At 48.6% G+C, this 15,709-nt stretch overlaps 1 protein-coding gene across 5 annotated transcripts in view; it reads right to left on the reverse strand.

The window, feature by feature from the left end:
- The window catches only part of rassf8b (Ras association domain family member 8b), a 129,632-nt gene that overhangs the window by 18,818 nt on the left and 95,105 nt on the right, over positions 1-15,709 (reverse strand). For all 5 annotated transcript variants that reach the window (XM_080207183.1, XM_080207184.1, XM_080207186.1 and 2 more), the window contains 2 exons: positions 12,627-12,785; positions 2,399-3,285 (listed from right to left, as the gene is read on the reverse strand). In XM_080207183.1, the coding sequence (XP_080063309.1) occupies positions 2,399-3,285; positions 12,627-12,729 (990 nt within the window). In that variant the 5' untranslated portion in view covers positions 12,730-12,785. The remainder of the gene's footprint in view (positions 1-2,398; positions 3,286-12,626; positions 12,786-15,709) is intronic.

Consider the following 15,709-nt stretch of genomic DNA (forward strand, 5'->3'; position numbering starts at 1 on the left):
ATACATGTGACAACAATAAATCAAATCAAATTGTTTTTTTGAGCAGGCAAGGAGGTGGATTAATGGCTTGCCCTGATCCAGAACCCCTACAGTGCAGTACGAGGCCATTTGGCCCATCGAGTCTGCACTGAGTCTCCAAAAGAGCATCTCACACCCAGGGCCTCCCCAGTACCCTAGCCCCATAGCCCAGCTAATCCCCAACCTCCACATCTTAGGATGCTAAGGAGCAATTTAGCATGGCCAATCCGCCTAGCCTGCACATCTTTGGACTGCGGGAGGAAACTGACACGTGCGGAGGAAGCCCACGCAGACATGGGGAGAATGTGTAAGCTCCACAGGCTGGCACAGTAGCTAGCATAGCTACCCCACAGTGCCAGGGACCCGAGGCTGGAATTAAACCTGGGTCTCTGGCACTGTGGGGTAGCTATGCTAGCCACTGCGCCACCACGCCGCACACTTTGTAACTTGAAGAATGGAGTAATTTTTTTTAAAAAACGATCGAGGCCCTTCAAGGATGAAGTGCCTTATCGTCACGCAGAGAGCGAGTGGAATTCTGGAGCTCTCTCCTGCTGCTCAGGGTGGGTTCAACAACGATATGAAAAGAAAAATCAGACTGATCGATATTTTGAGTCGCCAAGTTATTAAGTGTGAAGGAACCAAGGTTGGTGGTTAAACCTAAACTGAAGGCTAGAACAGCTTTGATGGACTGAATGGCCTCTTCCTGTTCCCAAGTCACGAAGCAGTTCAGGGTAATGTGTGGGGCTAGTGGAGTGCCCCAGGGATCGGTGCTGGGGCCTCAGCTATTTTCCATTTATATAGATGATCTGGAGGAGGGGGCTGAGTGTAGGGTAACGAAATTTGCTGATGACACAAAGATGAGTGGAAAAGCAAATTGTGCGGAGGGTGTGGAAAGTCTGCAGAGGGATCTGGGTAGGCTGAGCGAGTGGGCGAGGACCTGGCAGATGGAGTACAATGTTGGCAAGTGTGAGGTTATCCACTTTGGCAGAAATAATAGTCGGAGGGATTATTATTTAAAAGGCGAAAAGCTGCAGCATGCTACGGTGCAGAGGGACCTGGGGGTCCTTGTGCACGAGTCGCAAAAACCCAGTCTGCAGGTGCAGCAGGTGATCAAGAAGGCAAATGGGATGCTGGCCTTTATAGTGAGGGGGATAGAATATAAAAGCAGGAGGTCTTGCTGCAACTGTACAGGGTATTGGTGAGGCCGCAGCTGGAGTACTGTGTGCAGTTTTGGTCGCCGCACTTGCGGAAGGATATATTGGCCTTGGAGGGAGTGCAGAGGAGGTTCCCTAGGCTGATACCGGAGATGAGGGGGTTGGACTATGAAGAGAGACTAAATAGACTGGGTCTGTACTCGTTGGAGTTTAGAAGGATGAGGGGGGATCTTATAGAGACGTATAAGATAATGAAAGGGATGGATAGGATAGAGGTGGAGAGGCTCTTCCCGCTCAGAAAGGACAGTAGGACTAGAGGGCACAGCCTCAAGATAAGGGGGGGTGCAGTTTAGATCAGAGTTGAGGAGGAACTTCTCCACTCAAAGGGTGGTGAATCTCTGGAATTCTCTGCCCGTTGAAGTGGCGGAGGCTGCCTCGCTAAATATATTTAAGTCACGGGTAGATAGGTTTCTGATAGACAGGGGAATTAAGGGGAGAAAGCGGGAAAGTGGAACTGATCCACTTCAGATCAGCCATGATCTTATTGAATGGCGGGGCAGGCTCGAAGGGCTAGATGGCCTACTCCTGCTCCTATTTCTTATGTTCTTAACAATGGTTTATCATCCTTAGATTCTTAATTCCAGATTTATTTTTGTATTGAACTCAATTGAATCATAGAATCATACAAACCCTACAGTGCAGAAAGAGGCCATTTGGCCCATCGAGTCTGCACCAACCACAATCCCACCCAGGCCCTATCCCCATATCCCGACATATTTACTTGCTAATCCCTCTAACCTACACATCCCTGGACACTAAGGGCAATTTTTAGCATGGCCAATCAACCTAACCCGCACATCTTTGGACTGTGGGAGGAAACTGGAGCACCCGGAGGAAACCCACGCAGACACGAGGAGAATGTGCAAACTCCACGCAGACAGTGACCCAAGTCGGGAATCGAACCCAGGTCTCTGGAGCTGAATTCTATTGAACTCAGATGCCACCATCTGTGGGATTTGAACCCAGGTCCCCAGAACATTAGCTGAGTTTCTGGATTAATAATACCACTCAGCCATCATCTCACCCTACAACGAAGGGGAGGGTTAACACGGCTGACAAGTACTCTACCAAGGACGCAAAAACGGAAATTCCAGAAATACTCCTGAAATGTAAGACTGATTAAATGTGACACTGATTAGTGGGTGCAGGGTAATCAGTCGTGTTACCTGAAGCTTTTTATTGGCTTGTCCTAGAGTCCGTTCGACAGCCCGTAGGCTGTTCTGAAGTCGGGCACTGTGTTGGCACTTGAGTTCGATATCATTTTTGATTTTGATAAGGTTCTCGGTCACCTCCTCCTCGTTGATGTGAGCCCCTCGCAGTTCCTGCTGACGCTTCTCGGCACTGATGCCATCCCCTAACTCCTGGATCTTCCACGTGTAGTCTCTCACCTTCTCCTCACATTCCTTGATGCGCAGTTTCACCTCCCGGAGCTGCTCCTTCAGCTGATTCTCGTTCTCCTGCTCGATCTGCCACTCGTTCTCCCAGAACTCCTCCTCCTCAATCTCAACATCGTTCTTTTTAATCCTTTGCCCCAGCCTCAGGATTTCTTCCTCCATCCGCGAGTGAGCCTTCCCCTCCCAATACCTCATTTCCACCTTGTTCGATTCCAGTTGCCTCTCCAGGGTGCGAAGCTTCTCCTTCTGTAGGTGGACCAGTTTCTTCAGCTCTTCCACAGTGCTCCTGGAGGCCAGGGCCTGGTGCTTCACCTCAAAGTCCTTCCCCCTCCCAAAGATGTCAATGAACCCCTTCGGGCCGCCTGTAAAAGTCAAAGATTTCCGCTTGGGTTCCTTCCTTTTTAGCGATCTGTCATTTTGGGGCCTCAGCTTAGCCAACGGCGGGAGGCTTTGTCGATATAAAGTTCTCTCTGGCGCGCGACTGATACTGTCCGAGGTGGGCCGCTCGCTCAGTGAGGGGCCTGTCCGACGTAGTATTAACTGCACATCACTGGCGTACTGACCCCATTTACTCAAGGCACCTAATGGATTCTCGTATGGTGCCAGGTATCGCTCCGTCTCCCTCCATTTTTCAATAAGTGTGTAGCGGCCAGTTCTTCCTACATAAAGGAGACAGGAAGATAAATGTTCAATATAATAAAATTGTTCCAGATTAAATTTAAATTTTGTCCGGGGGGGGGGGCTAAGGAAATTTGGCATGTACGCTACGATTCTCACCAACTTTTACAGATGCATCATAGAAAGCATTCTTTCTGTTGTATCACAGCTTGGTATGGGCTCCTGCTCTGCCCAAGGAACTACAAAAGATCGTGAATGTAGCCCAATCCATCAGGCAAACCAACCTCCCATCCACTGACTCTGTCTACACTTCCCACTGCCTCAGAAAAGCAGCCAGCATAATTAAAGACCCCACGCACCCCAGATACATTCTCTTCCAACTCTATCCATCGAGAAAAAGATACAAAAGTCAGAGGTCGCGTACCAACCCAATCAAGAGCACTTTTTTCCTTTTGAATGGACCTACCTCGCATTAAGTTGATCTTTCTCTGCACCCCAGCTTTGACCGTAACACTACATTCTGCACTCCCTCCTTTCCTTCTCCTCTACAAGGGTGCCTCTGAAAGGGCGCAGAGGAGATTTACAAGGATGTTGCCTGGATTGGGTGGCATGCTTTATGAGGTTAAGTTGAGGGAGCTCAGTCTTTTCTCCCTGGAGAGACGAAGGTTGAGAGGTGACCTGATAGAGGTTTATAAGATGTTGAGGGGTATAGGTAGGGTGGATTCTCAGAGGCTTTTTCCCAGGGCTGAAGTGGTCGCTACGAGAGGACACAGGTTTAAGGTGCTGGGGAGCAGGTACAGAGGAGATGTCAGGGGTAAGTTTTTCACTCAGAGGGTGGTGAGTGAGTGGAATCGGCTGCCGTCGGTGGTGGTGGAGGCGAACTCGCTGGGGTCTTTTAAGAGACTTCTGGATGAGTATATGGGATTGAGGGTTATAGATAGGCCTGGTAGGTAGGGATATGATCGGCGCAACTTGTGGGCTGAAGGGCCTGTTTGTGCTGTAGTGTTCTATGTACATACTCTATGAATGGTATGCTTCATCTACATAGCGAGCAAGGAACAATACATGTGCCAATAATAAATCAAATCAAATTTTTACTCTATCGAAAATGGATGTCATTTTTTTACAGATGATGTTTGTCAGTGTGACGTTGTGGGAACTCCCTCAGACTGAGCGATCTCCGCACTGCTTTTCCCACCCGCTGCGCAACTGTCTAAAAATGAGAAAATTCTACCCAAGAATTATGAGCAGGAGTAGGCCACTTGGCCCCTCGTTGTGCAGTAAGGTCGTAGCTGACCTGATGTGGCCTCAACTCCACTTTCCTGCATGCCCCCATGACCTTTGACCCTCCAAAACCTACCTGACTCACCCTTGGATAAGTTCGATAGTCCAGCTCCCGCTGCTCCCTGTGGGAGAGAATTCCAAACACTAACAACCCTAGAACATAGACGGATAGGCATATAGGACGGATGTCAGAGGTAGGTTCTTTACTCAGAGGGTAGTAAGGGCGTGGAATGCCCTGCCTGCAGCAGTTGTGGACTCGCCAACTTTAAGGGCGTTCAAATGGTCAGTGGATAGACATATGGATAACATTGGAATAGTTTAGGTTAGAGGGTCATTAGATTGGTTCCACTGGTCGGCGCAACATCAAGAGCCGAAGGGCCTGTACTGCGCTAGAATGTTCTACAGTGCAGAAAGAGGCCCTTCAGCCCATCGAGTCTGCACCGAACACAATCCCACCCAGGCCCTACCCCCCATATCCCTACATATTATACCCACCAATCCCTCTAACCTCCACTACCTTGGACACTAAGGGGCAATTTCTTAGCATGGCCAATCAACCTAACCCGCACATCTTTGGACTGTGGGAGGAATCCAGAGGAAACCCACGCAGACACGCAGAGAATGTGCAAACTCCACACAGGCAGTGACCCGAGCCGGGAATCGAACCCAGGACCCTGGAGCTGTGAAGCAGCAGTGCTAACCCGCTGTGCTACCGTGCCGCCCTCTGAGAGGAAACTCCTCTTCATCTCTGCCTTGGATGAGAGAGCCTTCATTTTGAAACTGCGCCCTCTGATTCCCCCTCTCAGCATCTAAGGTGAAATTGTCCCAAACCCCAAGTTACCGAGAAGTGAAAGCAGTAAAATTTCAAACACAGCTTACTGTTGTTAACTCCGAGGATTATATAATCACATAGCACGCTGATTTACTTAGCCACCTATTAGAGCAAGCTCTTACAATTCAAAGCTCTCCATCCAGGTTAAGATTTTAAGCTGTTTCACGTTAGCACAATGCATCAGTTCTCCTTCTAGCGCCCTGAATTGATCTAAACCCTGGTCTCAGGCCAATGAAAGGGAACATTATTTTCACAGTAACTTGATTTATTGGCCATTTTCTTAAGTACTGGCACACTGCACACTGTGTCCGTTGATAGGACGCACTTATCTGCAAATTTCTTGGGTACAAGTTGATTGGAAACAATGGTGGGGTAACTGGTGCACTGAAATATACTCAGGGCAGCAAACAGACCCACAGTAACTGATGGGGTGGTTCCGAATGTGGAACATTGGCCATAGTCTTACTAAATGATGGGGCAGGTTGGAGGGGCGGAACGGCCTACTCTGACTCTTATCCTGTATGTGAAATAAAGAGAGATTTTCTCCAGTGCACCTAATTCAGTTCCACATTCCCATGGGGCAGATGTGGAGCTGTGAATGGAAATACGTAACAACTTGTTGCATTTGTATAGCGGCCTTACAGAATCACAGTATACTACAATGCAGAAGAAGCCCTGTGTGGCCCATTGAGTCTACACCGACACAAGAAATGCCCTGTCCTGCCCATCTAATCCCACTTGCCTTAGCCTAGTGAAAATCGGGGATGAAGTAGAAAGGGTCGAGAGCTTCAAGTTTCTAGGTGTCCAGATCATCAACAACCTGTCCTGGTTCCCCCCACCCCCATGACGACACTATAGTTAAAAAAGCCCACCTATATCTCTACTTTCTTAGGAGGCTAAGGAAATTTGGCACGTCAGCTATGCTTCTCACCAACTTCTACAGACGCACCAGAGAAAGCATTGTTTGTTCGATCACAGCTTGGTATGGGCTCCTGCTCTGCCCAAGATGGCAAGGAACTGCAAAGGATTGTGAATGTAGCCCAATCCATCACGCAAACCAGTCTCCCATCCACTGACTCTGCCTACACTTCCCTCGGCAAAGCAGCCAGCATAATTAAAGACCCCATGCACCCCAGCCATTCTTTCACCTCCTTCCATCAGGAAAAAGGTACAAAAGTCTGAGGTCACGTACCAACTGACTCAAGAACAGCTTCTTCCCTGCTGCTGTCAGACTTTTGAATGATTCTCTGCACCCTAGCTATGACTGTAACAGTATGTTCTGCACTCTCTCCTTTCCTTCTCTATGAAGGGTATGTTTTGTCTGTATAGTGAGCAAGAAACAACACTTTTCACTGTACACTCATACAAGTGGCAATAAGTATCAAATCAAAATCATTCTCACGAATCATTCCTGATAATTGCATCTTCAAAAATCTATGGCTTATTAAACATGATTTCCCATTTAGAAATCTACGCCAGCTCTGCCTAAACCTATCAGTATTTTCTGGAGTGTGGAGTTATCACATCCTTTGTTTTATTCATTTGTGGGACATGAGTGTCGTAGCCTGGTCAGTATTTATTACCCACCCCTATAATAAAAGCAGATGACTGAAGATGCTGGAATCTGAAACCAGAAGAGAAAACGCTGGAAAATCTCAGCGGGTCTGGCAGCATCTGTATGGAGAGAAAAGAGCTGACCGTTTCGAGTCCAGATGACCCTTTGTCAAAGCCTTCCTTTTCTCTCCTTACGGATGCTGCCAGACCTGCTGAGATTTTCCAGCATTTTCTCTATTGCCCATCCCTAGTTGCCCTTGTCCAGAGAGTGGTTAAGAGTCAACCATATTGCTGGGGCTCTGGAGTCACATGTAGGCCAGACCGGGTAAGGACAGCAGATTTCCTTCCCTAAAGGACATTAGTGACCTAGATGGGTTTTTCCAACAATCGACAATAGATTACTGATGGCCAGGAAACCAACAATAATACCACAAGGCCATCACCTCCCCAATAATAGATTCCAGTATTTTCTGCACTACTGATGTCAGATAACAGATCTGTAAACTATCAGGCTTGTTTCTTCCTCCCTTCTTCAATACATTTGCTCCCTTCCAATTTGCAGAAGCCATTCTAAAACTTACAGAATGTTGAAAGTCAATTGGAAATGCCTTCACTATCTCTACAGCGTCCTCTCTCAACACTCTGGCATGTGGATCATCAGTTCCAGGACCTTATCAACTGTGCGGCACGGTAGCACAGTGGGTTAGCACTGCTGCTTCACAGCTCCAGGGTCCTGGGTTTGATTCCCGGCTCGGGTCACTGTCTGTGTGGAGTTTGCACATTCTCCTCGTGTCTGCGTGGGTTTCCTCCGGGCGCTCCGGTTTCTTCCCACAGATCAAAAATGTGCGGGTTAGGTTGATTGGCCATGCTAAGAAATTGCCCCTTAGTGTCCAGGGATGCGTAGGTTAGAGGGATTAGTGGGTATAACGTGTAGGGATATGGGGTAGGGCCTGGGTGGGATTGTGTTCGGTGCAGACTCGATGGGCCGAAGGGCCTCTTTCTGTACTGTAGGGTTCTATTGATAGACTGATTCAGCTCCACTCATTTCTCCAATCTATTTTAATTGGTATTAGTTTCTCCCAGATCCTCATTCTTGCTGGTCCTCTGGTTGCCCAGTATTTCCGAGGGCTATTTTGTATCATGCTCTGTGAAAACAGACACTGGAATCTCTCTCCCACTTCCATACTCAGCAGTGGATTGTCAGAAGCTTTTTCCCAGGGTGGAAGACTCAAGGGGGCACAGGTTTAAGGTGCGAGGGGCAAGGAGATGTACGAGGCAAGTTTTTTTTTTACATCGCGGGTGGTGGGTGCCTGGAACTCACTGTCGGGGGAGGTAGTGGAAGCAGATACGATAGTGACTTTTAAGGGGTGTCTGGATAATTACACGAATAGGATGGGAATAGAAGGATATGGTCCCTGGATGGATAGGGGGTTTGGTTCAGTCGGGCAGCAGGCTTGGAGGGCCAAATGGCCAGTTCCTGAGCTGTAATTTTCTCTGTTCTTTATTATCGATTCTTCTGTCTCTGCCTGGGATGGACCCACATTTTGTGTCTAATAATAATTTTATTTTTTTATCTACCGACAGAAGATTTTAAAGGAGTTTTCTTCTGAGGCAGTGGGAACCATCCCTACCTCCAGGTCAGAGATCTTTGGGTTCAAGTCCCAGCCCAGATAGGGGGTCAGGGAAAGTGCGTTTAATCCACAAACTGGCAGATCGTCAGCCTGGAAATCGCTCCCATATGTCTATACAGAAAATTATAAGCCTGAGATAGTTACTGGGTCAGACGTAGGCAACACCAAATCACCGTGCCAAAATAACCATGGACCAATGCCCGTGATTGGCAGTGTCCTTAAGGAACAGCATCTGAAGAGAGCGTGGGTTTTTATGTTTTACACTAGTTTGTCATACTGTCCCTCCTGGAGGTTCCCCTCCAAGCCACGCACATAGTATCATAGAACCCTACAGTGCAGAAAGAGGCCCTTCGGCCCATCGAGTCTGCACCAAACACAATCCCACCCAGGTCCTACCCCCATATCCCTACATATTTACCCACTACTCCCTCTAACCTACACATCCCTGGACACTAAGGGGCAATTTCTTAGCACGGCCAATCAACCCAACCCGCACATCTTTGGACTGTGGGAGGAATCCGGAGGAAACCCACGCAGACACGAGGAGGATGTGCAAACGCCACACAGACAGTGACCTGAGCCGGGAATCGAACCCAGGACCCTGGAGCTGTGAAGCAGCAGTGCTAACCCACTGTGCTACTGTGCCTCACCACCCTGAGGTGGAAATATATCGGCCGCTCCTTCACTGTGGCTGGGTCAAAATCCCGGAACTCCCTCCCTAACAGCATTGTGGGCGTACCTACACCCCAGGAACTGCAACGGTTAAAGGCGGCGGCTCACCACCAGCTTGTCAAGGGCAATTAAGGATGGGCAATAAATGGTGGGTTAGCCAGCAACATCCATATCCCATAAATGAATTTAAAAAGTCTCATTGTTAATTCTCGGATCTTGCTGCCTATAAATTGGCGATTGTGTTCCTGTGTCACTCTGACAGTAATTACAACCAGGGTGACACAGTGATTAGCTGTGCTGCCTCACAGCTTCAGGAGTCTGGGTTCGATTCCCGGTTTGGGTGACTGTGTGGAATTTGCACGTTCTCCCCGTGTCTGCGTGGGTTTCCTCCGGTTTCCTCCCACAGCCCGAAAGATGTGCGGGTCAGTTTGATTGGCCGTGTTCAGTTGTCCCGGGACGCACAGGTTAGAGAGATTAGCAGGGTAAACGTGTGGGGTTATGGAGATAGGGCCTGGGTAGGGTTGTTGTCGGTGCAGACTCGATGGGCCAAATGGCCTCCCTCTGTACTGTAAGGATTGTATGATTTTAACTCAACGGTGTTTTGGAAGTTTGCAACATGCACCAAATAAACTTGAGTCCTTTCTCCTGTTGCAATATGTCACAGCTATGATACGGAGGCAAATAAATGAAGCTATTATTAAAGATTATTCCGGGAAAGTTACTGTGTTTCTTTTCAACCCAAAACAACATTCAGAATGTTTGTGGAGATTGTCAATCGGTGACCTTGATTATTATTTCATACTGCTTTGCTGACACACTCAATTTTATCTCTGACCTCCCTTTTACACCAGATTAAATTCAGGAGGAGGGCCTGTGATGCTGCTCACCGTCGATCAGAGTAGAATTTCTGCCCTTGAAACCACTCTCCCGTCTCCCCAAAGCTTTTCGTCGCAAGTCAGACGAACCGTCCTTGCCGAGCGCCAGCTGACCAAGCAGGAAGGGGCAAGGTTGAAGGATTGTGGGATTCGTTGTCACACTGGGCAGAGGGGAGAACGAGGGGCAAGAGTGACCGGCAGTGAGCTTTTGTAGAGACGGAGGAGAATCGTCCCTCCTCCTTGCAGTCAACCCTCTCAAACCTCTGCATCATCAGCTGCCCCTCCCCCCACCTCCTTCACCACCAATTAGATACCTCGCCCCCACCAGGCTCACAGCTTTTGATTTTTTAAAACGAGTTTACTCTGTGCTCTCCTCAACCCCTCCACAGGGCGGCACGGTAGCACAGCTGCTTCACAGCTCCAGGGATTTGGGTTCGATTCCCGGCTCGGGTCTGCGTGGCGTTTGCACATTCTCCTCGTGTCTGCGCGGGTTTCCTCCGGGTGCTCCGGTTTCCTCCCACAGTCCGAATGATGTGCGGGTTAGGCTGATCGGCCGTGCTAAAGTTGCCCCTTAGTGTCCCGAGATGCGTGGGTTCAAGGGATAAGGGGGTAAAAATATGTAGGGATAATGGGGGTAGGGCCTGCGTGGGATTGTGGTCGATGCAGACTCGATGGGCCGAATGGCCTCTCTCTGTACTGCAGGGATTCTATTCTATGAGTCAGCTAGCGATAGATGGCCACTGGTGTTCAGGGATTGAAGACCAGTGATCCTTTGGACACCAAATGCCGTAGGGTAGAGAGGTTGTGAAAGTCCATTCTGAGTGAGGATGGGATAGCCACTGATGTTATTGTCCCCAAGGCTGGTTAGAGAAGGATGGAGCCAACATTTATAGGCACTTAATTGCAGGATTACACTTTACAAGCACACACCTCCTAACCCAAGGTTCCAGTTAACGTTCATTTCTAGGGATTCAAGTGAATCCCTAGTTACCGCCCACCACTTGCATTCAATCATACATGATTAATGTACAATTACCAACGTATTAGAGAGATGATCCAGGGATACCTAAATAGTGAGAGGGTCTCATAGAGCAGGAGGAGTAAAGTTTATTTCTTCGTGTCAGTAGGCTTACATTAATGCTGCAATGAAGTTACTGTGAAAATCCCCTAGTTGCCACACTCCGGTGCCTGTTCGGGTACACCGAGGGAGAATTAGGGTCAATGCACCCCAACCAGCACGTCTTTCAGACTGTGGGAGGAAACGGGAGCACCCAGAGGAAACCCGTGCAGACACAGGGAGAACGTACAGACAGTGACTCATGCCTAGAATCAAACCAGCCGCCCTGGCGCTGAGACAGCAGTGCTAATCAGAGGAGGAGGACATGGATCAATGCGGTGGGATGGCCACGTTTTGGCTGTTTTGGGCAGTGAAGATGTGGCAACACTGGTTGGACTGAGGAAACACAGCCCACGTTCTCCCCAGCTGCTTTGTACCTCTCCGGCTCCTCTCTGCCCACGCTCGCTGCTGACTGCACAGTGATCAGCCACCGTTCTGGGCCACTCCTCAGACACTGAAACAGTCCGTGTCCAAACGCAGCAAGACCTGGACAATATCCAGTCTCGGGCTGATAAGTGGCAAGCAAAATTTGCACCACAATAACGCCAGGGAATGACCACTGCCGGCAAGAGAGAATCTAACCATTGCCCCTCAAGTATAAATCAAACAGGTCCGTAACAGAAAAAAAATCATTCTAATTATCGTACAGGAGAAACGCGAACACACAGTGCCCCCCCACAGATAGCCACAGGACCTGTGGATCATGATAGGGAACTGTACAACTTAGTTCAGTTTCCTCAATCATTTGGGGTCCTAATCTCGGACAGCACGGTGTCTAATAATAATAATCTAGGGTGGCACAGTGATGCCTCACAGTGCCAGGGGCCCAGGTTCAATTCCCAGCTTGGGTCACTCTCTGTGTGGAGCTTGCACGTTCTCCCCGTGTCTGCGTGGGTTTTCCTCCCACACTCCAAAGATGTGCGGGTTAGGTGGATTGGCCATGCTAAATTGCCCCTTGGTGTCAGAGGGACTAGTTAGGGTAAATGTATGGGGTTGTGGGGATGGAACCTGGGTGGGATTGTGGCCAGTGCAGACTCGATGGGCCGAATGGCCTCTTTCTGCACTGTGGGATTCTTGATGTAGCGATGCCGGCGTTGGACTGGGGTAAACACAGTGAGAAGTCTCACAACACCAGGTTAAAGTCCAACAGGTTTATTTGGTAGCAGACGCCACTAGCTTTCGGGGCTCTGCCCCTTCGTCAGGTGAGTGGGGGAGTTCTGACCCCCAGTCACCTGATGAAGGGGCACAGCCCAGAAAGCTTGCGGCTAACCAAATAAACCTGTTGGACGTTAACCTGGTGTTGAGGCTTCTTACCGTGGGATTCTCTCATCAAAGCTCCCCCGATACAACGGCCCCACATCTGGAGGGGATATCTCCTGCCCTCACACAGAAATAACCCATTCACAGCGGCTCTTACCTATGGCCTGAGCAAGGGCAATGACGACCTCTTGGCAGGTCGTGACCTCTGTCACGCCACACACGATGCGCTGGGCTCCATCCACCCAGACCTTCAGCTCCATGACATATCATCAGCTCATCCTCCCGGCCAGCAGCTGTCAAAGTTGGCACTCACCAACTGCAAAACGCACCATAAAACAATACCAACACAGAGAATTAGTAGCAGTTATTACACACAACCTTAACTAATGCACAGAATGACTACCAGCAAGGTGTCAACTTTTACATATTAAAAACATTCTTGCATTTTGAAACACAGCCATGATACGAAAGTAAATATGATACGAATGTAAAATGATGCAGTCACCTTGATCTCATTTAAATCTTGGCATTTTCGCTCTTCAAGGGGCTAATCCTGACCCTTTGTAAACCATTTCCAACCTCCCTTTCCTCTCCAAATTCCTTGAATGTGTTGTTGCTTCCCCAGTCTGGGTGTTCATCTTTCCCAGAACTCCATGCCCGAATTCTTCCATTTAGCTCTCTTCCTGCTAGAATATCGGAAGAGCTCTTACCAAAGTCATTAGTGAGTCCTGCGAGATTGTCACAGAGGTTTTACAGCATGGAAATAGGCCCTTCGGCCCAACTTGTCCATGCCACCCTTTTTTGTTAAACCGCTAAGCTGGTCCCAATTGCCCGCGTTTGGCCCATATCCCTCTCTCCCCATCTTACCCATGTAACTGTCCAAATGCTTTTTAGAAGACAAAATTGTACCCGCCTCTACTACTACCTCTGGCAGCTTGTTCCAGACACTCACCACCCTTTTTGTGTGAAAAAATTGCCCCTCTGGACCCTTTTGTATCTCTCCCCTCTCACCTTAAACCTACGCCCTCTAGTTTTAGACTCCTCTACCTTTGGGAAATAATATTGACTATCTAAGTGATCTAGGTAAACTGTTTCCCCTTGTCCTTAACCTGTCTGCAGCCTTTGACACATGATCACACCAACCACCTCACCCACTGCACCCGTGAGCATACCAACCTCACCCAGCACCATGCCACACTGCGTCAGCCAGAGTAACTAAATCCAGTCCATCACACAAACCAGCCTCTCATCCACTGACTCTGTCTACACTTGTTGCTGCCTCAGAAAAGCAGCCAGCAGAATCAAGGACGCCACCCCGGACATTCTCTTTTTCACCTTCTTCAGATACAAATCTCTGAGATCACATACCAACTGACTCAAAAACTGCTTCTTCCCTGCTGCCATCAGACTTTTGAATGGATTAAGCTGATTATTCTCTACACCCTAGACATGGCTGTAACACTAATTACCTGGGGCAGCACGCTGGCACAGTGGTTAGCATTGCAGCCTCACAGGTCCAGTAACTAGGGTTCGACTGTGTTTCCATGTGTATAGATCCCTGAAAGTTGGCACCCAGGTTGATAAGGTTGTTAAGAAGGTGAACAGTGTGTTGGCTTTTATTGCTAGAGGGATTGAATTTCGGAGCCGTGAGGTCATGTTACAACTGTACAAAACTCTGGTGCGGCCGCACTTGGAGTATTGTGTACAGTTCTGGTCGCCGCATTATAAGAAAGATGTGGAGGCATTGGAAAGGGTGCAGAGGAGGTTTACCAGGATGTTGCCTGGTATGGTGGGAAGGTCTTATGAGGAAAGGATGAGGGACTTGAGGTTGTTTTCATTAGAGAGAAGAAGGTTAAGAGGTGACTTAATTCAGGCATACAAGATGATCAGAGGGTTAGATAGGGTGGACAGTGAGAGCCTTTTTCCTCGGATGGAGATGGCTAACACAAGGGGACATGGCTTTAAACTGAGGGGTGATAATTATAGGACGGATGTCAGAGGTAGGTTCTTTACTCAGAGGGTAGTAAGGTCGTTAGACGGTCATTAGATTGGTTTCACAGGTCGGTGCAACATTGAGGGTCGAAGGGCCTGTACTGCGCTGTGATGTTCTATGATTCCAGGCTTGGGTCACTGTGCGGAATTTGCACATTCTCCTCGTGTCTACGTGGGTTTCCTCCAGATGCTCCGGTTTCCTCCCACAGTCCAAAAGATGTGCAGGTTAGGTGAACTGGCTGTGCCAAATTGTCCCTTAGTGTCCTGGGATGCATAGATTAGAGGGGTTAGTGGGGTAACTGGGTGGGGTTATGGTGATAGGGCCTGGGTGGGATTGCTGTCAGTGCAGTCGATGGACCGAATGGCCTCCTTCTGCACTGTAGGGTTTCAATGATTCTGAGAAATAAAACAACTTCATAAATGACATTCTGCACCCTCTCCTTCCCTCCTCCTTACGTACTCTATGAACGGTATGCTTTGCGCGCAAGAAACAATACTTTTTAACTGTATACCAATAATAAATCAAAAATCATTGGCGTATCACCCAGTGCCCACCACCCACCTGACCACCAGCATATCACACCATGTTTGTCAGTGTACCAGCAGTGTACACCACTGTGCCCGCTAACACATACCACAGCTCCTGCTAATATTAGTACAGGACAGCACTGAACAAAAACACTGTGATTTCTCATTACAGAACCGGTAACAATTAAAAAGGCAACGTCCGTTACTGGCAATCTATTGCATCTTTTTTTTAATTGAAAAAGGTAGGGGGGGAAGTGTAAAACTTGCTGAAGTTTAAATTCCCTTCCATGGAATCCCAAGAACTCAATACATCGAAATTAAAACGCTGGGAGCACATCCTGAACAGGGCAGCAGTCAGCACTAATTAACGGAGAACCATCCAGCCAATTTTAGCCGTCACTCGCAACTTAATAACAGGCCTATCCATCAACATTGCTCCAGGTCTCCTCCCACCTACCAGGACACACTGCTCATTAGGCCAACTAGTCAGTCTCAGGGCGCGTCCTCACCGAGTGATGCTAATGAACCGGGGACAATCTTGGAGGATGCACAAGTTGTAATACGTTTGAAACAACTTAGGTGGAAAATCATCCTGCCAACAATTCCCAATCTACAGCGACTCTAGGAGAAAGTCCCCAGGCCAACAGCACTGGGGCAATTGAAGAGAGAGGTCTGAACTCTCTGCCTCCCGAGATTCTTCATGATATTTCTTTGATCTTG

Source organism: Carcharhinus amblyrhynchos, chromosome 19, assembly GCF_965287045.1.
Source record: "Carcharhinus amblyrhynchos chromosome 19, sCarAmb.v2.hapA, whole genome shotgun sequence".
Taxonomy (NCBI): domain Eukaryota; kingdom Metazoa; phylum Chordata; class Chondrichthyes; order Carcharhiniformes; family Carcharhinidae; genus Carcharhinus; species Carcharhinus amblyrhynchos.